Below are 24744 nucleotides of genomic sequence, written 5' to 3'. Positions count from 1 at the left end.
ATTAGAACAAACCAACTTAACTTCAACAATGGGAATAATTTTATATTCGCGTATACAGAAGATTACAATGGTTACATGCATATAAATGTAAATGCTACAAGTACACAAACGCTTATACCAAAATTATACATACAATACATACACATACATTTACAAAGCACACACAGATTAAACTCGAATATCAAACAGACACCTGTAATCCACACCAAAGCTTACACGAGCACAGCAGATACACATAATTACGATAAGTGAAAGCTTAAGTGAAATAAGCTTTCGATTATGCCGAAGCTTTAAAGCATGCTTTACTTTACTTATTTTACTTTTCCAACGGTAAACTTTGGGCTGTGGCTTAACTTCCGCTCTTTCTCCTTCTCCCTCTCTCACAGCCCATACAAAGTGTTGTCATTTTGTATTATGTGCAAAGCGTTAGCATGACTTGCAAAGCTTTGTGAACCTGCTGGCACTTGTACTAGGTGTGGATTAATACTCAAAGTACGATAGAAAAAAGCCGTTAAGAATGAAGCGCTCACAACGAATGCAATAAAGAAACCCAAACAGAAAAGACAATCCTTATTAACCTGTAGACATAGGCAGACTGCGGCACAAAAATCAGTGATGACATTCCAGAGACGTGTGCATAGCGGTGGACGTCGCAGAACACTCGAGGAGGGCGAAGAGTTGGCCTCGATGTGTATGGTGTGGTAGGTGCGTTCACAAGGCGCATCGGTAGTGCTACCAACTTGACCGGCGTCGTCGGTGAGTATGGAGGTGACACGTGGCGCATTTGGATCCTGTGTTAAGTCGACTATAGTCGGCGGTTCACGTATCTTCACCAACGCTGACTGACCGGCCGAGCTAGGAAATTTACTCTTTGACTGTACGATGTTGATCTCGCTGGTCTCGGTAATGTCGTTGTAGGTGGTGGTGACTGCGGCAGCAGAACTAGTCGGTGGTTCGGTTCTGGAATCAATTATGAGCGCATTGATAATATCATCTTCTGTCTGTGAGAGATCTCTTGCTATGGTGGAGTGTAACCGGCTGTAGGAGCTAGTTTCCATCGGTGACATTTGCACTGCGAAGTAGTCGCTAGAAGTCTGACAGCCAATAGTGGTGAGACTTTGCACGGGTAATATGCGTGCTGCATAAAGCGATGGATCTGCAGCGGTCGGCTTACGCTCATCAAGTAGCTCCAAACCACTGATTGTAGTGGCCATATCACGGTACATTGGATCCAAGCCAGCTTCGGATTTTTGCCGATAGGCGTTGTTGCTGGGTGCGTTGCAGGATTTGTGCGCATTGCTTTGCTCTGCTGGCGCTTCTACAAGTACGGACATATAAATTTTCTTTCATTTGGCGCAACTTTTTTATGTATCTTACCTTTTCTAACATCGTCTTTGCTTTCACCGTGCACCTCCAAATAAAATTCATTGGAAACACTACCCGCTGATGCTGCGCTAACCGCCGCTTCGCTAGCTTGCTCCGTGCTGCGTACACCCTTAAAGCTTAAACGCCTACGCAATGGCAATGTTGCATTTTCAGCAGTTTCCTCAGCTGTCTGTAGCCCAGGCATTTCGAGACTCTCCAAATTTTTGGTAAAACTGTCGAACATCTCCATTATTTGTCGAAAGCGTTCAGCAATTTCTTGGTTTTCGCGCTCCACCTGTTGAAAGTCGGGTCTTTCGGTCAAACGTTTCGACGCTGGCGAAATGTTCTCCGCCACAATACGTTCCACTTCGTCGTGTGCCATACGTTCAACTTCTGTGAAAGCCGCAAACTCTTCACTAAGCTTGCTGGTAAAACTCAACTCTGATGCTCCCTTGATGGTCTCCAATTTCAACGTTTCCCTTGGCACGTCTATAATTTGTGCGGCGCTGGCTTGTGGAGTTGTCGCATATCGTGGTGAAGAACAAACACCAGTTCCATAGTCTTCTAAGCGACTTTCAATCTGTTTCACGTATTCTCGCACATTATCCACCACCTTGCTGGTAGACGGCGTCGGCATGCCCAGCTCTTCCATGACCTGTTCGAAATTAACCTGCTTTTGTGTTCTATCGGTGTTCCCTACACTCGCTAACGACTCGGTGGTTGTGGCTGTCGTATGTGTACCTTCGAGTGTCACTACAGGGGTTGGTGGCTTAAATTCCTTAACGCTGGAGACCACATGTAAGCCGTAATCCTCGTCATCTTCAGTGTCATCTAGTTTTTCAGCTTCTTTGATGCGTTCGGCTGCTGTTGTGTTCTCAGCTTGCCGTGAACTATTTGATTCGGCGTCCTCGTCATCATCTTTTGTTTCATCTTCTGACTCTGTAGTCTGCTTATTATCTCTTTTAAAATCCATTCTTTATAATAATCAAAAATAATTTCGAAAGACTCCAAATTTTCTTTATATGAATCCAATTTTATTTATTTGTTTTATTATTATTTTGATGTTTTGTGTCACTTCAAATTGTTTACCAATATTTTTCTTACACATTTTTCTCTGTCAATTTTGAAAAGTCAGTGAAGTCGCTGAAGTGAGTACTGATGTTGAGTTAATGAGAGCGCCTACTTTATGTAGACTTTGTGATCTTCAACTTCGGATAAAAGTTCGGATCATATAATCCAAATATCGAAAGTATTCTTATGTGGTGTTCTTCATTCAATGCAGAGACATCCGGAAGCTAGAATTACAGACATATTTTGATTTAATGTACCAAAGAAGTTCTTTGTCCACACTGGCGTTAAAATCGCAGATGTTTGACATCGTGGCGAGGACAGTTATCATAAGCGCGCTCCTGGCGCTCATAAAAGGAATTTTTGGTTTTATCGTTAATTTCTTCGGTCGGAGCATGCAGGTATATCAGTGTTTTGCGTGAAAACTTTTGCTCTAATGCCGATTGTGGCTAGACGCTCTTCGACTGGAGTGAATGTGAGGACTCGATGACTGAGCCTTTCTCCCACCACGAATTCCACACTGATTTTACGCCACTTTATGTAAATATCATAAGTACCTACTTGTCTCCGTCCTTGTCCCATCTTTCTTGGATGGCGGTGATGTCAGCGTTTACTCTTATGAGGACATCAACCAGCTGGGCAACTGCTTCTCCCAATTTAGGGGCCGGACATTCCTGCTTCATGCCCTTAAATGATATTCCTTAATAGATTTGCAATAATTATCATCAATAGTGAGATTTTTCATCCGAGGCTGTTGTCTCTTTTTCATTGGTAGTGGTTTCTAAGTGGCCTGTCCCAAATCTAACGTACAACCTCGCTAGTGGTATAAAGTTTGGTACACATTTATATAGCGAGTCGCTTGCTTCTAAATCGACGGCTGTCGCTTTTGAACCTCTGGTGAACAGACGCTCCAATTAGACTTCAGCGATTCTTTAAACCAACTATGTCGTAGAGGCTCCGCTGAAGCTTACCCTCTTTTAGCCGTGACCCTAGGTTCTACACGGGTTAGCTACCGCATCTTACAACTGTCTTATTGCGGGTTATTATTAGACAGCTGAGTCTGAATGGAGTTTGATCAGTACTGAGCAACTATCGGTACAGTGCGATCGTAAGATTCTTGTAACCCAAAGTAAATTGCAATAGAACCGCGTGCTAATTGTTCTCTATTGGTTCCTACGCGGTAAAGTTAAGACTCATAACGTATACCAGCTGAATTGGCGAGAATTGCAATTAACACCTTAAGAAGATTACAAATCTGGTCCAAGGTACTTTATCGACTCTAAAAATCAAATAACTATAGTTCTATATATTATAAAAGATAATTAATTTAAGCGCGATCGTCTCTTAAGATTAGCCATACAACCTTATCAAACTTACCTTATAGATGCTTCAGATGGATTTACCGATTCACCCCACTTTGATCTATGAACTTTAAGTTGTGAAAGCCTTAATGCTTCATTGTTCGAAGTTAAGTTAATGCGAAAGCGAAGATAGAGACACCAATTACCAAAATTTAGCGAACAAATTTTACCACTAAATTTGACAAGTGTTTAGACAAACAGATTTTGTATCAGTTTAAATTCTATAACAAAACGATCACTTCCCCAAACTTACAGTGGAAAATGAGAGCTTTATTTATACCAGCTTTCATACAAGCAAGCGCTTTCGTGTGTTATACATTCCAAAAAGGGCTAGTAGATTCTAGGAGAAGCCGTTTCATGACAGATATATCCTCACAGGCTTGACTTATGTCAACTAGAAAAACTTTTTTGTTAGACAAAAAATAGAACGAACAGAGATCTCAAAAATCTTTGGTTCATGAAAAATGAAAGCTTTGAATAGACTAGCTTTCATACCAGCAAAGCTTTCGCAACTCATGTAGCCTGCACGAGTGCTTAGTAGGTTCTGTGAGAAGCTGTGTCATAATCATTAACTTTGGTCAATTAAAAAATCATTTTTATATCAGTGGCATAGGAAATAAAAATTATATACTCAAGATGTACGTTTAACCTTTTCGTTTCATTATTTTTAACTAAATTGATGTTATAATTGCTGAAAGTGTGAAATGTGAAAGCTTCGGTGATATAAGCTTTTATAACTAGAAAAAGTTTTCACATATTTTTTTCTTTTCGAACTTCTTTAATCAAATGAAAAGCAATTTTAAGCCAGTATAACCAGAAAAAACCGTGTTTTGGACTATCTCAAGTAGAGGAAATGCTTAGGACAAAAGTATATGCTCATACACGTAACGCTAATAAGATGCTAAGCAATTTAGTGATTGCACAAAAGCGAAAATTTAAGCGCAGCTCCATGATATGTCATTTTATATAATTTTTAAGCGCCACAATCGAGCCATTAGCACATTTAGATACTCTGCATTAATGCGCTACAGCCAGACAGAGATGTCGGTCCAGCCACATGTATGTTTGTATGCATGCTTGTGTGTGTGTGTGTTTTGCCATCACTGATTGCACAGTCAATTGTTGTGCAATTGTAATTAATGTTTAGCCATGAGTGCTGCACTAAGTTGCTAATTCTTCACACTTCAGCCTCGAGGCGCTATGCTAACATACAATCTTCCATGCTTCCATCCTCAGTGTATGTGTGTGTGCATTTTTGTTAAATCGAGTTTAAAAAACTATGCCAAATTCATACTCGCTCGCATGCTAAGCATGTAACACAGTAACACAATCAACGTGACATGCGATGCCGCAAATCATTCACAGCGCTGGCATTCGGTGTTGCGGCAATATGTTGCATGCAACATCGCCTGCCTGTGTACAACAGTAGCGCTGGCACATTGCGCGAAAATATGTGACTATAAGCGAGCATGCATAAAAATAGAATTTGCAAAGCGCCGATGAAAAGTGCAAACTCACACACACAAACGCGCTGTAAATGCTGATTAGTATGTGTGCGTATGTGTGTTGCTGCACTTTTGCTACCTGTGAATATAAGTTGATTGTTTTAGCATTTGCTTATTACACATTCGTGTGATTTTTCTCGTGCAAATCTGCCACTTGCGGTGCTCGCGCATTTATGTAACCGAAAAAAATATTACGCGTGTGTTTCTGTGTATGTGTGTCTGTGGTGCGAAGTGTTGCCACAGAGTTGAGGAATTTAGTGCATGCGAACTAATAGTTTTGGGGCACATACTCGCATACTAATTAAAAGTGCTAATTATACATATATATTTAAATATTTACACAGATACATAAGCGACGACATCTGAGCGCATGCTAGAATTTATTTCGAAAATCTGAAAATCTTAACGAAAAATGTAATTAAAATTTTAGTCAAAACACTGTTAATTTATTAGTAGAAAACTTCATCTCAACGAGTGTGGAACAATGTTCGCTTACATTTTAATTAAACTATATTTGGAACTGATTTTTGAAGATTACGGCAACAGCGTCATCTGTCACACAGTTCCACTTCAGTTTTAAGGGCAACGTACTTCTTCGAAACTTTAAGCGTTTATTATAATGAATATGTCAATGGAAAGTCCTGGCCTACCATAGTAAAACACATTTTTTTCTTCTACATAGTTCCCTTCTAGAGCGATACTTTGATTAAAGCGGCCCTCCAAATTTTCGATAGTTTCTTCAAATTAGGTCTCAGTTTCGGCGATTACCTATTTTTTCAACGAAATTTTTTTCCCAGCCAGCATTCTTCTGAGATCTGAGAACAGAAAATAGTCACTGGTCTGGAGATTACGGTGAATGCGGAAGCAATTCGAAGCCCAATTCATGATTTTTGCCATCGTTTTCACTGAATTGTAACACCGAGCATTGGCCTTGCAAAACATCACTTTCTTTTTTCGTCAAATGCGACCGTTTTTCGGCGATGTTCTCTCGAACACTTTAAAGTCATCAAACATTATTTTATGGATCTTTTCAATATCTTCGCCGGTAACAACCTCATTCGTGTGCCCACTGCGTTCATTGTTTGCGGTGTTCATTTGACCATGTCTAAACTTATCATAAAAATTCTCGCTGGTGGTTTTTCCTGAGGCAGTGTCTGGAAACTACTCATCGAGCCTTCAACTGTATTTTTCCTTCAAAAAGCAATATTTTATCAACACCTGAAATACATTTTTATCCATTTTTTTATAATAACAAAAGTTGCTTCACTAAAAATGATAGAATTCCCAAACTAATGAACCGGCTCTAGGGCTAACTTAAACTCATATGGATCTAACTTTTATAGTAGTAGTAGTATGTGCCAGGCTAGCCTTTTCAACTGACCTATTAGGGACACTACACATAGGTAGGGGAGAGTGCTGCTAACATGGGCTCAGTTAGCGCCGAATACGCATTTTGATGCACTATCATAGGACCTTATATTCCTGTTATCCTGTTTCATTGTACTTATGTATATCAGTGATGCTTTGTGGACAGCTATTTAAGGTTGGATGCCTAATGGGTTCCAAATATTTTATGTCGTGCTGGGCATTCGTAGAGAAAGTGGAAACCCATTTCCGTATTTCATTCCAGCTTGCAGTTGCGGCAAATATTATTATCAGGCATGCAGAAATCCCCCTTGGAAAACAGAAATTTTTGTCAAGGGAAATAGATATATCGATTTATTGTCTTCTGATAAAGTAGAAGCACGCAACCAACGGCTATGAAAGTACTAAAAAATTGTGAAGCAGTTATTAATAAGCAAAACGACACAATTTACACGAAAAACGTCTAAAAGCGCAAAAGTTGTTATTTCAAGAGTTCGACGCGGTTCACAAACAGCTGCTTAATGGTTTAGTGGGGCCCTCCTGTGAAAAACACTTCTGATCTTCTGCGATCTGAGTTACAACTGGAGAAATAGTGTACCAGCGGGAAGTTTCAGAATTCGGGGTAAAGCATTAAGCAATACTCTTTTCAAAGGACAGCTTTAGAACTTACAGCAAGATTCTGCTACAGTGCACAAAGCAAAAACTAACAAAATAAAATAAATATTTCTGGTTTCACAGTTGCAGATGATTGGCCACCAAGATTTGAATCTATTGGATTACAGCTAGTGAAATTTCGAGAGTTTCAAAAAGCTTTGGTTCGAGCAGCGTCGATAATACCAATAAAAACTGAGAGTGCTGCTATTGATCAATTGACGAACCTCTTGAAGGCTTGTGTGAAAGCAAAAGGTGATCAATTTGTTAAACATTCGTAAATCGTTCTATTCTTATAGGCATTATGAAATAAATTTTACTTTATAAAACGATGTATCATTTATATAAAGACCGAATTTTGTAACAGAACTTATGGCAGGACTATGCAAAGCTGAATTCTTACAAGCATATGTATGTATAGTGTACATATGGTTCTTCATACATACCTACATATCATTGTCATTGTGAGAAAAATTATTTCATTATTGAAGTTCATATATAACTAAAAAGGGGTTGCCACATTTTTTACTAACATTTTAAACACTCTAAGCCTGATAAATTTCAGTTTTTTGGTTGGCTATTTTATATACTTCCAAATATTAAAAAATTTCCATGAACTATCAATTTAAGCACACATTTTTTCGCAGTAATATCAAAAAAAATCACTTTTTGTTTTTGTTTTCACTAATAATTCATATTCCCACACTGGTGGCATTCAATTTGTCATGTAATGCAGCTCACGCGCTACCAAGCAACATACTATACAAATATATGTAGTAAGCCATGTGCGCACTGCTTTAAAAATCTCATATCGATTTTAACAACACACAAATATTTGTGCAATTTTAATTTTCATCACCAACACAGCGACATACCGTCACTCAAACGCGTGCACATTCAGTCACGTGTCACGAAAACCCCCCATTAATTGCAAGTCCGCGATTGACAAATTAAATAGTGCGACTAATTTGCCGTTGGCCGAAAATGCACGCCATTTTCGGTGCGGCCCCAGCGTTGTTTTTGCCAAATACGGTTAATTCGAGCGCGGCTACAACATTATTTGAAATGAGTTTATGAGTGCAGCAGTGGCTCTGAAGTGTGGCGAGCTCCATAATAGCGCCACACTGATTGGGTTGTATACAGCACAACAAAAGCAGCAATGTTCGGCTCCAAATAGGGCAACGAATGGAAAGTGTTGTTTCTCGCTAATTGCTGGTATTTGAATTAAAATTTTTATAGTTAGTAGAGGTTGTTTAAATTTTGGAAATATTGCCTTACTTAAATGAGAATTTATATCGCTTCGAATTGTGCAATGTTTTCTCCCCGCGTTTTAATGGAAAATAGGATAATGAAGTTGTCTTTCAACGAGTTTGAATAGACATTTGTAAATTTGGTACAAAAGTGTTTATATTTTTGGTGTTGATGTTTTTTAGTGTTAGGACTACCGGTTGGTTACTTACTAAATAATACTCTAAAGACACCCTGTTGGTTTTTGGTTCAAAATTTGATCTAGGGAATATATTAATCCCAAGAACTAGTTCTTCTTAAAGAGCATTGAGATTGTCTTTGTGGAACCCTTTTCTTTAAAAAGGTTCCTATAGTGATTTCTAGTCATATATTTTTTATTTATAGCTCTCTCTTTAGCTCTAGTTCTTATTACAAAGTGGCCATCGAATATTATCTTAAAATAAGAAACGATTTAGTATTGAGCAACGCAAGGAAAATCACTTCTATGGTAGATATGGTAAACAAACAAAAAATGTCTCATCGGCTGACTAATAAACCAGAAGAGATCACCAGACAATCAATGAGTACCCCATAACTTATACATATATATGATGATGTACTATATATGATGATTTCAGAGCACTGGAAAAAAATGTTATCTTCAGTCTTAAGTGGATTAACAATTATTTGGACAATCAAAGTTTTCAATAGAGCAAAGTCAAACAAGACACCATAAAGTATCGATATTATACTAATAAGTGATTACCTTATAATTAATAATAATAATAATAAAGAGACAAATGCTAACCAAATAATAGCACATTCAATCAAAAAGTTTAATAATGTTAAAAAAAATTATTCTAGAACTTTCGAACGAACTTGAAAACAAGTAGGGATATGCTATGTTCTGGTGTCACTGAACATTTTATACTATATCCTTATATATGTTGACTGCAGGGAATGATCTGATTACTCAAGTCGTCAAACCGTTTTTTTTCACGAAATTTTAAGTTTTACTGAAGACGAACAGTCTGAAAGACTGACAGTCACTTAGAATTCAACTTGTCTCCTGATTGTGATCCTTGCGAGAGTCTAAAAGTGTACATAAAGAAGCTTCTCATTTAATGTTTAGCACTTTTAATTTACCTCAAAATAGTTTGAGTCCCTACGACTAATGTATCCACCTAGTATTTGAAAACGCAAAAGTGCCAAATTATAAAAATTTAGCTTTCAAAACAGAAGTTTAACATAACTGCTGGAATCCTTAGCTTGCAACAACTTGGACACACGTATTCTATCATCCCCACCACTACACACAATCCTTTTCCAACTACAACCAGCAGCAACTTCAACAATTTGCACACACAAACAGCCTGAGGGTGCCATCTTCGAAAAAATAAATAAAGTTAGCTAAACAAATATTTTCGTTTTAATTAGAAACTCAATCAAAGCAGCCAGCACTCATTTCCACGAGCCAAAAAGAGCACAAAAATCAAAAACACACAGAGCCACATAACGGGTAAGCATATTTCCGCCGCTTGTATTTAACTCCGCCAAAGCGGAGTGACTTCGCTTCAATTAAGTTCCATGAACGCTACACGAAGGAGAAGTTATGAACGAAGTAGTGTGGGGCGTCTTTCTATGGCTGCGCGCTTTAATCAGTGAAGCGCAACAACACCTACCAACTTTGGTGTACAGCACACAATGGTGATGGCTACACCCACAACAACAACAACACTTTCAATTATGAAAACGTCCAAAGTCCGTGTCCTTAGTTCTTTTTGGGCTTCGCTCGCCCCCGATCGAGCGAGTGCACACATAATGCTCACTTTAGCGAGTCTCGAGTCAGTCAACAATTCACCTTTGTATGAGCTCATCAGCAATTTGTTAGACTCACCAGCACAATCATGCATCCACCTCTCCATCTTTTCCATTCATCCATCCATCTATCTTCCTTTCTATATATCTATCTGTCGTGTGGCATTCATATTCGTTGTTCATCGGACTTTTGTGTTCGACAGGAACAGCAAAAGCACAAAAGTTCAAATGGCTATTATATACGGTGCTCTTGAATAGCCATGTTTCTGCAATTACCCCTCGACTTCCGCCTCCTCACTCATTTCCACACTCTGCTGCTATTATTTGGCGCTATCTCCATTAACGAGTTCTCTCACTCAGTCTCTGTGATATTCGTTTACCATACCCCTAATTTTCGTGAACTTCATTGGCTATCAGCGCCACTCAAAGCGAGCGTTTTTTGTTGCTTTGGTTCGCTGTTCATTACACTTCGGCGTTGTGCTTGAGTGTATGTATGTGTGTGTAAGTGTGGTTCTTTTATATTTTCTTTTAATTATTCAGCGAGGCATTGGCTGTGAAAATGTTGTTTTTGTAATTAATTTAATCGCTCGAACGCGCCTTCCACCGACACTCGTCAATAACTTTGCTCGCACGAATTTGCATAGCTCAATGCATAGTTGAGAAACACTTGAGCGTAAGAGTATTTGACACTTCAATACCGTTGCTTTATGGATTCATCCACCTCGAAGGCTCAATTTAGTCACTTTAAATGTTTTGTGGTTAAAGTTTCGAGGATTAACTGTGATTGCTTCACAAAAGTGTGGGATGAAATTTGGTCCATTAGGTTGGACTGGAATGAAATGGTATGAAACATAAGAGCGAAGGTGAAATTAGGTACTTTGGAGCAAGGGAATGAAACTTTATTGTAAAACAATAAACTGTTAACTTAGGTAGCCCTGAAGCTATAATGCCCTCCGCAAATGAAGATTTTTTTAAACATAATTTTGATCGATCAGTTTGTTTGGTAGTATTATACCAATGAGATTCCGACAATTGAGCATTTTCTTGTGGCGTAAAGGATGTGCGAAAAATTTCAGATCGATATCTAAAAACTGAAGAACAATTTCGGGTATACCTTATAAAACTTCGTTGAAAACTGGATATATTCATGGTATAAAATAAGTAAATTCCAAATTAACAAATGAAACGGAATGGCAAAAAATGTTAGGAAATATTATATATTAGGAGTCAGGATGAAATTGAAAGAAGCTCAATGAAAAGAAGTACAATGGAATAGAACATACACTGGTGAGCGTACTTTAGAAGACAGCATTTAATTTTTTTGTACAAACAAGGCTACGAAATCGTTTAAAACGTCAAAGCAGTGTTCAAGGAAATCTACTTCATCACAAATAAAAGTATTTGAGTGGAATTAAGCATTAACTGAAGCTCGTAAAGTCATCGAAACTTTACTCATTTTTGTAGTTCATCCACCTCTAAGGATAACTTATGATAATAACATCGAAAAATTTTAAGAACCAGTACTTGAAAATCGTTGAGTTAACGTCAGCGACTTAGCAGAGAATCTGTACAGCTCTTATGGATCGAGTCAACACATTTTGGTTAATGTTTTAATATGAAGTGCGCCAATGCTAGACTTGTGCCAAAAGATCTAGCTGAGAACCTTACATTTATCAAACGCATCATTGTTGCATGATGAAAATTTGAAAGTGAAAGTCTTAAAGCATATTATAATAAAGTTGTTATTCACTAACTTCCAGACTAATTGGGCTATTAATTTTTTTAACGCAAAGGACCATAAATCTTTCGCAGAACCTTTCTCTCGAAAATTCGTAACGTCGACTCATCGGTTGCTGTCATCGTCCAAGCCTCTGCACCATATAGCAGGACGGGAATTGTGAGCGACTTATAGAGTTTGGTTTTTGTTCGTCGAGAGAGGACTTTGCTTCTCAATTGCCTACTCAGTCCGAAGTAGCACTTGTTGGCAAGGGTTATCCTGCGTTGGATTTCCAGGCTGACATTGTTGGTGGTGTTAACACTGGTTCCAAGATAGACGAAAGTATCTACAACTTCAAAGTTATGACTCAACAGTGACGTGGGAGCCAAGTCGCGAGTGCGATGACTGTTTGTTTGATGACAGGATATCTCTCGTCTTGCGCTCGTTCAATTTTATGCTGGAGTCTAGTACTACAGATAACCATATTTCGGGCCCCGGGGAAGTCGATCAGCCTCAACCCATTTGGGGATGTTTCCTCGTGGAGGCTGAATTTTCCGACTGTTGCGCAAAAAATACCTGAAGTGCATAAAACATACTTCAAATAATTGTGGGAACTTTTATAGAATAGAATACCGCACTGTAATTTATTTTCGTCTTTTACACTATTCGGCGATGATCTTATCAGGAAATAAAACACGAGTTAGAAGTAAATAAATTTTACTGAATTTTATAAATGTAGATAGGTAGACAACGAATATAACTGATCATCATCATTGTAGCTTAAATTAGTCTAGAGTTATTTTAACATGAATTGTAAAGGAGACCAAAAGAAGATATTTAAAATTCTCATCCCGTTCATATCATTTCCCAGAAAATGTACACGACAGAGCAAAGAATGGTATATAAGAGGTTATTGACTTTACTTCTTTCTATAGTCGGTTTTGTGGGTCAGGCCTTTTGGTTTTTTTTTTTGGAATTTAGGAATTCATTAGAAAAACCATGAAAAATTTCGTCGTTAAGACTAATTGACCAGAATCGCAAAGTATCGCGAAAGAGGTTATCTATCAAAATTATGTGAAATATTTATTGTAAAAAAATTATGGAATTAAAAAAAGAGTGTAGTGGTTACAAAAAATATGAACTTATAGAAAATGCATTCTACAGACTCTAAATTTCCAATTCAATAGAAAAATTGATAAACAATAAAATTTGCTGTTTTAACGCAAACCTCACAAATCAGTTGTGAGGTTTTCTCAGTTTAGGGCTATTAAAACAAATTTGGTTTATTTAAAAAAAAAATTCAACAAATATATGGCAACAATGGTTGCGTGCAACCAAAATCCCAATTTGCAAATGGCAATGACCAGCAGATGGTTAAGCGCACAAGTTGCGGTCGAAATACCATGAAATCAAAGGGGCAAATGGAGCAGAGGAAATTACCAAATTAATGGAAACTGAAAGGGCGCACGCATACACATACACGCATGTGTTTATGTATCAGTGCGAGGCATTACATGCGCATAGTATATACATAAGTGTAACTTATATTATATATAGCATACTAGGGTGAACCAAGAAAACTAACCAATCGAAATTATAGAAAAAAATAACCATTAGTAAAAAAATATTCATTCAAGACTGGATTTAAGGGGGTATTCCAACATAGAAAAATCGCAAGTTCTTTAGGAACATAAAATTTCCGTAAAGAATCCACCTTTAGAAGACTTTTTTCAAACTCGAAATTTATATATAAAAGCTTTAAAAGTAAAAAAAGATTATAATTATGGCTCACACTAATACTTAATATATATATTATACCCTATATGTGTACATATGTATATATTAATTACATACCTTTTATATATGTATAGATATATATGGTATATGGTTGCTTATGTAACTCATAGACCTATCCGTTAGTGGTAATGACGAGTGTCACATGATGATGCGCACACCACTACACCCACACTGCGCATCGAGTGTCTGGCATGTTGGTTTAGGCAAAAGTGAAAATGAAGACATTAATAATATTGCTGCTACTAATGTGAATAGCAAAGCAACATGTACATACATACATTTAGAGACATACCAATGTACAAACATACATCTGATATGTTTGTGGGTACATGTGTGTATGTGTGTATGTGTGTTTTTGTAATTTGTATTTGCATGCCTGTGTGAGCGCTTTTATGGTTTGACAGTGTTAATGCTGATGTTGCCGCTCTTAACGTAAGTGTCATTCAATGTCCAGCGGCCGCATGCCTAAGAGCTTTTGCAAATACATAAACTCATATACTACACATACATATGTAAGTATGTATAATAATATTTATATGTACATACATATATAGTGTGTAAATAGGAAATGGTATGCTAAGCCCCATACTGGTACTCCTATCAATGCATAAACATTTTATTTGTAAAGTGTAAAGGTAAAGTTAGTTTCGTGACGTTGATAATTAAACAAGCAAAGTGGTCCGAAAGAGATGACTTTTAGAGCAGTTGCATGACAATGAGCGATCACTAAGAAAATTAGTTAATTTTTAAATGTTTTATTATAAAATAATATTGAAAAGTAGTTAGAAACACAGCATAGTTGGATACTGGAACAGTTATTGGCGAATCGCAGTGATTTTAGTCAAAGTTTCATCTTTAAAAGAGTCACAGTCATAACGTATCGTTTCTAACAACCAGCACTCCCGCTAAGCAACTTAAATTTGCTTGAGTTCTCAAATAGATCTTTTTACTACAGTGTTGCGCTTCAATTATGGCACATGAACTCAAGTGTGTCCTACTCTAAGGAATAATATTTGCTCGCACTTACTTATCGCACTGAGTAGTTACTCTTGTCACCTGCTGACGGGCCTTAGAAACTCACCTATGTATTTACGAGAAGTGTTTGTTAAAAAAACAATACAAACTGATATAAATTTCAGTGGAATATCGTTGATATCCTTCAGTTTATTGCACACAAGTGTGAGCTCTCAAGCATATAGGGTATATCAATGGATATGGATACAGAGTTGCATTTCAGTTTGAGCTTTCTATTTACTTATATATATTTAGAGGAAAATTATTTTTTAGACACTCACCACATTTAGTTCATTGCTGCTTTTATCTGCAAAAGAAAAAAAATTACCGTTAAAATTTGTTGAGAATATATGAAAAATTGCATGTTATAAACAATAACTGTTGGTTTCATAAAACCGTTTCCGTTTTAGTTCCTTAGTATGGTTTGTATTCAGCAGTAATTTATTAATATAAATAATAAGTGAGACCGAGTATATTTCAAAATGGAAACTCATCACAGTATCTAATTTATTTTATTAAAGGGTGGCCCATTTCGAGGTTCTCTACTTTTTTAAAGAAAAAACACAGAAACTTCAAAACTAATGGGGAATGTTTATTATCATTCGAAAGAACATTCCTTGGCCAATATTTTTTGAAGATTACCTCTTTCAAAAGTTACATAAAAATAATACTTTTTTAAGTAACTGGTTACAAAGTAGTTTGATAATTCATGTGTAAGTACCAGTTCAGCAGTAACTGTGAAATAGTGTTTGAAAAAATATAAATTACTTGGATACCTGTTGAAGAGTTTCCGCCTGTATTAGCCTTGCTACGAACTAGTTGTTAACTAGTTACTTCCGGACTAGTTTGCAACTAGCCGCATATTATTTTAAGCCTAGTTCCGAACTAGTAATATATAGTTTTGTGACTAGTTTCGGATTAGTTACAAATAAGTTGGATACTAATTTGGGTCTAGACTTTACTTAAGTTTAGTTTCCGCCTATATATGCCTTGTTACGAGTCCTAGTAGTTACAAATTAATTTGAGACTAGTTGCATAATGTTTTGAGACGTATTCCAGACTAGTTATATATAATTTTGGGACTAGTTCCATACTAGTAACAAATAAGTTGGTTACTAGTTTGGTCTAGTTAGTCGGGGACACTTTGCGTCCAAGTTATAACTGACTAGTTGGAGGCTTGCTACATTACAGACTAGTTATAAACCGATTGAAGCCCAATTTTAGAGTAAGAGTAGTTGCCAATTAGTTATAGACGAGTTACAAACGAATTATTTGAGGATGACTTACGCCCTCGTTATGAACTGGTTAGGAGTCTAGTTACTTTGCATACTACTTGAGGCTTAGTTATAGACTAGTTTCCGGTAAGATTGGAAATAGTTGCCGGCTAGCTACAGACTAGCTGTCGCGAGTTACAAACTAGTTACGAACTAATCTACGAATTACTGTTATGAGCTAGATTTTTGGACAAGATTTAAAGAAGTCGATGGCTAACTACGGGCTAGTTGTAGGCCAGTTACATACTACAAACTAGTTATGAACTGGTTAGGGCTTAGTTAGAGAGTGGTTAGGGACGCGTTGGAGACTTGTTACATTACAGACTAATTACAAACTATTTGTGGCCTAGTTATAAATTATTTGCAGTCTTTTTTGGACTAAATTGGAACTAGTTGCCGCCTAGTTACGAACTAATATACAGGAACTCGTTGCCTTTCGTAAATGAAAGTGCTTCGCAGTAGATCACTGCAATTTCTGGAGACTTTGCTAAAATTATCACCAGAAAATGATATAACATAGTGGAAAGCTAGTCTTCAAGCTGAAAATAATACGATACGGATTTTGTTACCTTATTATTTATTTATATTAATTTTATTATTTTTAAAACTTTTTTTTAAATATTTTTTATAACTTATTTCTTTTTTTTCAATTGAATCAACAGCATCACATATGCAAAGCATATGCAAATTTGTCGCGCGCGCATGCGCCCAACCACATATACACATTCGCATGCGGTTAGGCGTTGGCGGTCACAGCGCGGCAGCCGCTTCCCACGCCTTTTGCATAATCATTTTATTGCCAACCGATCAATAGACAGCAAGCAAATAAAAATACAATAGCAACAAAACATGCTAAATATTTTAAATGAAATAATAAATAAACACGCTTTTGAAGCGAATAAATTAGCAAGGGTACGACGTTATGGGACAATAATAAATGCAACAACAACAACGACAGCCAACAACCGACGATTAGTAAATGAAGTTAAATTTCTTGTCAATTTGTTAGCGGCCGCATATAAAAACTGTAGTTATTTGCTTAGATATTAGCTGTTTTTGCTATTGTTGCGCTCAGCTTACCTATTGTTGTTGTTGCTGGTGTGGCGGCTCAAGCTTGGTAGTCATTGAGCCCGCCAACGCACGCGGCTCAAGTACAATATCGAGTTTCGCTCAAGCGGCGCCGCCAAACTAAGCGGCGGCATACAAACACACACACACACAAACCCGTATATATTTGCGCTTAAGAGCGCATTACAGTAAACGCTAAGACAATAAATGCATATGCAATGACGAAATAGCATTCGCAATTAAAAGTAAAAATGTTGTAATTTTTATAGTTTTACGACTTAACATTTTTACCGTTCTTGTTCTTGTTGTTGTGATGCAAAAAGTTTCCATTGTAAAATGTTTCCGCGCCTCAAAGCGCGTTCGCGCGACTCTACGTCTCCTACACAATCGTGTTGGCAACGCCGGCACTGCTGTTGCAACACCAGCCATTGTTGCCGCTGCTACTTTGTGTGCAATTTGTATTTGTTTCTCTATGATTTTATGCGAAAAAAAGTTCTCAAATTGATTTAACTTGCTCAAGGCGCTACCACAGTGCCCATGAGCCAAATTTCGCGTCGAAAATTACAAATTTATTCTCGATTTTTTTCTTCGAAAATTCGGTTAAAAGCTTTTTTTTTTGCTAGACTTCAATTTTAGCGCCTCGCGAAGGCGTCTAATTTGCGCTTTGATGCCAAGGTAGAATTTTTCGAATTGACTTCATAATAAATATATGAAAAGACAACATTAAAACGTGTGTAATGTGTGTACGAAAAAGATAACGGCAAACGCATTTCAAACTCATTTGGGCGTTGGAATTCGTATTTGTGGTTTATTTTTTGTGGCCATGCACCTAAATATAATCGAGGTATGTAGTTTTAGAATATATCATACTGCTCACAATGAATAGAGGAATTGATTTTCGAATATAAATCTCATCTACCACACTCGTCTAACCATTTGGTTCAAAATATTGCATGATGGGTGTGCAACGCCCACTTTTAGAAGATATTTTCTGCCTCACCACCCGTTTGACTTATAATTATTTCCTAAGATTTTCATCTCTTCCTTAATTAACACTTTGTAAATGAACGAAATCGGTTTACAGTCACGCTTACTTTCTGTGTATGGCCCGCATGGCTATATCTTTACAGATATCGAATATGACGACTCCCGTGCCAATAACGAACTTCATACTGATAATATTGTGAATGTAAAATATATATTAATAAACCTATATGCGGATTTCGCCTGATAATGTAATATTGTGACGTTGTTCTATCAATGGATAACTCTGCCCACCCCATATACAATATATAATATTATGGCTTTCAGAACTGTTTAATGAATTTTGAGAGCATGGATTCTGCTGGCGCTAAAATCTGATGAAATCGGCTTAGACGTTTTCCAATTATAATTAACGGGTGGTTTTTTAGTTGTGTGGTTTTCAACATAAGTCGACAATACCAGCAACGGTGGATCGGTTTCAAACCATTTCTAGTCTAGTGGATCATGCGCATCCTCAGAGACTTCGCACAGTGCGTATTCAAGACACTATTTCAGCTGCGGAGCAGCGTATCGAAGAAGGCCCGAATGAGTTCATAACATCGCGCGCAATAATTGGAGCTGTAGTCATTTGATTTTAGAAGATTTTTCGGAAGGATCTGCGTTTGCAGGCTTACTACATCATTCTAATGCAAGTACACATCCTTAGTCATTGTTTTATCATTGGAATTATTGGTTCATGACAGAGCCATGATTAACGACTTTTTTTGCCTGAATTGGAGTATATAGTTGTAGACGATCTTTGGTTTCAACAAGACGGCGACGAAGCAATCATTTTATTAAAGGAAACTTTTGTAAAGCGCATTGTCTCGTATCGCAGGTATGTGGAGTGGTTATGTGAAGTCGCTTGTCTTCGCTGATAAGCCCGAGACGATTGACGTCTAGGTTAAGAGCACTCGAAGCATTATTGCTGATATACGGTCCTAATTGCTTCAAAAAGTCCTCTCAGCTGGGATTTATTTGTACAAGCTATGGCAGTCGCTAAACCGAAATTATTTTAAAATATAATGGCAAAGCCTTATTTTTTTAATAAACTTAAATTGTTGACCATAATATTAAGTTCAGTTGAGTTTTATTTCTTCTGGAAAAGCAGATGTCTAAATAAACTAACCTTTAAAATTATTAACGCTTTAATGTCCAGCTAGATCTTTCTTGCGTGAGATAAGGAAATACTACTTCACATCTACAAATATTCTTAATTTTCCATACAAAAGCTTTAAAGTTAAGTTTTTTACCATAAAATAATCATCTTTTCCCTTACTGCCACACAAATATTTATCATAAAGTTAGCCAAAAAGAAAATATTGCGGTTACAATTGCCCACTAATCGATAAATTTGATAAAGGGCCAAAAGTTGTTCCACACAGTGGCATGCCACGCTCCAAACGCTCGCTGATGTACTTCGCCCCTCTTTTAGCAGTTTTTACTGTTTTTGCTCGTTTTGTCGGCTACTTCTTTATTTGGTGGTTGTTGTATGTTCTCACTTCTGTTTTGTTCATTTACGAATGATATTATTGCGATATAAATCATAAGCACAGCAATAAAAACCACCGTTTGGGGCCAAACTGGAAACATACTAAATTATAAGCTTGTGTTGCTAAGGGTAAGTTCAAGCTTTAAAAATTTATTATACATTTTTCTCAAACGAGTGATGATGGTGTATAGAATTAAGGCCGTAATATTAACAAAACTGAGAGATTATATTTAAAAAAATATTTAGTAGGTATTATTGTTATAAGAAAGTTTATGAAAAGATTCTATAACAGTTTTGAGTTGGAAGGAGCGTATACGTTGCACAGCGAAAGATCAGGAAAAGGACTTTTAGTTATCAAAGTCTGTTTCAGCATGCAAATTTTTTAAAGATTGTGTGTTGAAAGAACATTCATTGTAGAGTCCAATGACAGAATGATTTTTTCGGTATTCCGGATTTCCTATATTTTTCGACAAATTAAAAATACCTTTTGTCACTTGGTGGGAAAGGAAGTTCAGTTCGGTTAGTAATCGTACTTTTCTAGATTATGGTAAGATTAGTGGCAAGCGATGTTGAAACTGACGACACTCGCTAAAGTATTCATATAGGTTAGGTTAGGTTAGGTAAGGTTAATCTGGGATGACAATAAGCCACGCATAGACCTATTTGGTGGAATTCAGTTGCAAAAGAAGTAGTCATCTTTTAAGATGCCTGCGCTTGGTGTGAATTTTAACAGACTCTGCGACCTCACTACCGATGACTCCTCCAGTCATACCGTGAGTAGCCCATATGCTTACAGCGTAGTCTTGCCAATGCGGGAAAGGTGCACAAAATAGTATGCTCTATTGTTTTTCTGGTGCCCTGCTCTAGACATTTCCTGCAGTCTTCTCAATTTTTCAGCCTCATCCTGTGGGCGTGTTTCACCCCCATACTGTGACTAGTTAGAAAAGTATTAATATAACGTAGGAAACTAACTTTAAAGTGACAGCGCTATACTTAGGTACTCAGAAAAGAGAGAATACCAATTAGAGTTTAAAAGAGTACTGTTAGTATACCTTCTAATATGATTTTGACACAAAGCTTTATTTTGGCTTTCAAAATAGGCTTCTGCTACACAATAACACAATAACGCTAATACTTAATTCAAATTTCCATACAGTCCTTACAGCCGTTGACTGGGATAGCCTTCGGCGCATTCGGCGAATTTTGGTTCTTTCGATTTCGGGTCATTTTTGTAGCGCTATTAACTTGGTTGTTGAAGAGTTTCCACTTTTTATTCATAAACCCACGACTCTATTCAAAGTCTTTTTTGCTAAAGCTTCAAGTATCTAGCATTGACACGCTTTGTACACAAAATATTAGCCAAAATGTGTTGAGTCGATTCATAGGAGATGTTGAAAACCTCGGCTATCTCTTTAAAGCCAACAGGGTGATTTCAAGTACTATTTATTAATTTTTTTTTTTTTGGAACGATCCGGCAAAATTTTATCAGAGGGTATTTCATCCTGACATAGCTTTATATAATTGATGGGAGATGAAATCCAGTTGCAGATTGGGGCTATTCTGTCTCCTCCGAAAAATCCATTCTTTAAAAATTATCCAGGGTCTTACTTAAAAAAAGTTGTAGGTACATTTCATTAGCAGATTGAAAAACGTGAAACTTTTCGCTAAGTGCACATTTAGGAACTCTCTTTAGCTTCTCAGATAATTTATTGCATATTTTCTACTATACATGTATTAATGTGAAAAACTCCAATAATGGTTAAATGAGAATGTTAAGCTTTCTTAGTAGTGGCATAGAGTGAACTCAACGACTTTTTGAAAGATTCTTTTCCACAGACTTTCATTGACATCCTATTTTGTTTGCCTACTTCGGCTGGTTTTGTTGAGATCATAAAACATTAACAGTAAACTTAACTACTAACCTAATATAACTAGATACTATTACAAGTCAATATAACTACTAAAGCGTTATTCCAGGACATAAAAGTAATTTCAGAACAATTTCGATACAATTTTCATAACCACTTGAAAATATTACCAAAACCTAGCTTATAGAGCAATCTCTTTTGGGAAACTTCCCTTAACAGATATTAAGTACTTGCAGCCCTCTACCGAGAGGCGTCTGATACGACTGTACTCAATAGTGCTCGTTTTCTTTCAAATCGTTCTTAATTAGTTTCCTAAATATATGCGACCCTGAAAACTCAAAGAATGGCCAGACTTTATTATTATAATATTTGTTGTGGTACACGCCTCTCAAATTATATTGAGTAGCCGTAAATTAGCGTTTCACCGTCAAATAAAACTGCAGTAAAAAAATCGACGCCGTCAAATGCAGTTTTAAAGCAATCAGTTTTACTAATGACTAACAGATTGTGGTTTTTCTTCAACCAATTGAGTGAATGTGTGTATGTGTGTGTTAATGCAAACCGCCGCACGCTTCAGTGGTTAAGCGGTTGCCGTAGCGACTGACTGCACTGCGCTTGTGCCAACGCGGTTGTGTATGCGTGAAGTTATTGCTGTTCTCCATTAAAGAAAAAATTGAAAAAATCGAGCACTCAATTTACATATCAATACCAGTCATTAGTGTTTTACTAACATGTTATTTATTTATTTATCATGTTGTGTTAGAAATGACCACAATTAAAGCGTAATTGATAGCTGTGATTGGCATTGCAGTGCTTACTTTTTCTGTCTGTTTTTTATGAAATAAATATGAAACAAAGAAAAAATTATAACTTTGGCTTTATACCCTTCTCAAGTGCATTTTTTATAGTATCAAAGTGAATAAAAAGGTATTTATATTGATTTTGATCGGTCACGTTGTACGGCAGCTACATGCTATAGTGGTCTAATCTGAACAATTTTTTCGGAGATTGTAGCAATGCCTTAGGTAATAATCTAAGCAAAATTGCGTTAAGATATCTTCTCAATTAAAAACGTTTTTCATATAAGGAATTAATTTTAAACGTCCTGTTTGTATGGCAGCTATATGCTATAGTGGTCCGATCTGCAAATTTTATTCGGATATTATAGCAATGGCTTAGGTAGTAATCTGTGCCAAATTTTGGGAAGATTCATTGTAAAATAAACAAGTACAACCCAGTATGATACTAAATAATATTATATGACAAAACTTAACATAACTTAACGTAGACTTACATAGAATGGCATAACCTAAATGAATTTAACATTATATAGACTAAAACCCAAAGCAAACAAGTAAGGAAGGGCTAAGTTCGGGTGTCACCGAATATTTTATACTCTCGCATGGTAAAGTGATAATCGAGATTTCATAATACGTCATTTACATATTTTTCAAATACCGTATTTTTGTAAAGTTTTATTCCACTATCATCATTGGTTCCTAATGTTTATACTCGTATTATACAAAGAAGGCATCAGATGGAATTCAAAATAGCTTTTTATTGGAAGAAGGCGTGGTTGTGAACCGATTTCAGCCATATTTCGTACATGTCATCAGGGTGTTAAGAAAACATTATATACCGAATTTCATTGAAATCGGTCTAGTAGCTCCTGAGATATGGTTCTTGGTCCATAAGTGGGCGGCGCCACGCCCATTTTCAATTTTTAAAAAAAGCCTGGGTGCAGCTTCCTTCTGCCATTTCTTCCGTAAAATTTAGTGTTTCTGACGTTTTTTGTTAGTCGGTTAACGCACTTTTAGTGATTTTGAACATAACCTTTGTATGGGAGGTGGGCGTGGTTATTATCCGATTTCTTCCATTTTTGAACTGTATATGGAAATACCTGAAGAAAACGACTCTGTAGAGTTTGGTTGACATAGCTATAATAGTTTCCGAGATATGCACAAAAAACTTAGTAGGGGGCGGGGCCACGCCCACTTTTCCAAAAAAATTACTTCCAAATATGTCCCTCCCTAATGCGATCCTTTGCGCCAAATTTCACTTTAATATCTTTATTTATGGCTTAGTTATGACACTTTATAGGTTTTCGGTTTCCGCCATTTTGTGGGCGTGGCAGTGGGCCGATTTTGCCCATCTTCGAACTTAACCTTCTTATGGAGCCAAGGAATACGTGTAGCAAGTTTCATCATGATATCTCAATTTTTACTCAAGTTACAGCTTGCACGGACGGACGGACAGACGGACGGACGGACAGACAGACATCCGGATTTCGACTCTACTCGTCGCCCTGATCACTTTGGTATATATAACCCTATATCTGACTCTTTTAGTTTTAGGACTTACAAACAACCGTTATGTGAACAAAACTATAATACTCTCGTTAGCAACTTTGTTGCGAGAGTATAAAAAGTATTCCGCACAAGGTCCTGAGCTTGAACGGTCAGTTCGTATGTCAGCTATATGCCAGAGTAGGCCAAGGGGAAAAATTTCTTTGGACATTGTAGCAATGCTTTAAGAAATAATCTAAACGAAATTGCGTAATGATATCTCCTCAATTAAAAAAGTTTTTCATGTAAGGACTTAATTTTCATCGGTCAGTTTGTATGGCAGCTATACGTTATAGTAATCCGATATCGGCGATTCTTATAAATGAGCTGCCTTTTGGAAAGAAAAACAGGTGTGCAAAATTTGAAGCAAATATCTCAAAAAGTGTGGAACTGGTTCGTGTTTATACAGACAGATGGAGAGAAAGACGAATATGGCTCATTAAACTGATCACTGATATATTATAAGGCCTCCAACATTTCCCTCGGCCTTATTTAGGGTATAAAAATAACCAAATAAGAAAATTGCAAGCAAATCAGAAAGTAGTTGCAATTAAAATGTGAGCAGTAAGCCCACGTGGGTCAAAACAAGTGGACATAAAATCGCTTAAATGCCGTGGGTGTGAGATTATGTATGCATTTATGCGCTAATGTGTGCCTGTATGTGTAAATTTCTACATGTTTGTGTGCCACTAAGAGTGCAATAGAATAAATCAGCTGGAAATTTCGCTAGAAATGCACTTGCATGCGCGCTTAAAGCATCACAGGAGATGAAATCCATTGCCTTTC

General features: G+C 36.9%; 2 protein-coding genes across 4 annotated transcripts in view; both read right to left on the bottom strand.

The window, feature by feature from the left end:
• Nucleotides 1–24744, bottom strand: part of LOC126751974 (uncharacterized) — a 297586-nt gene that overhangs the window by 150052 nt on the left and 122790 nt on the right. For all 3 annotated transcript variants that reach the window (XM_050462481.1, XM_050462483.1, XM_050462482.1), the window contains exon 3: nucleotides 15170–15195. The gene's annotated coding sequence lies outside the window, so the exon portion shown is untranslated. The remainder of the gene's footprint in view (nucleotides 1–15169; nucleotides 15196–24744) is intronic.
• On the bottom strand, nucleotides 348–2389 carry LOC126751977 (uncharacterized). The gene is made up of 2 exons (XM_050462485.1): nucleotides 1378–2389; nucleotides 348–1318 (listed from the first exon to the last, which is right to left on the bottom strand). Exons 1-2 carry the CDS (start codon nucleotides 2336–2338, stop codon nucleotides 381–383), a joined length of 1899 nt encoding a protein of 632 aa, XP_050318442.1. The 5' UTR covers nucleotides 2339–2389; the 3' UTR covers nucleotides 348–380.

Source organism: Bactrocera neohumeralis, chromosome 3 (genome assembly GCF_024586455.1).
Source record: "Bactrocera neohumeralis isolate Rockhampton chromosome 3, APGP_CSIRO_Bneo_wtdbg2-racon-allhic-juicebox.fasta_v2, whole genome shotgun sequence".
NCBI classification, from domain to species: Eukaryota; Metazoa; Arthropoda; class Insecta; order Diptera; family Tephritidae; genus Bactrocera; species Bactrocera neohumeralis.
This window is presented reverse-complemented; position numbering and strand designations above follow the sequence as displayed.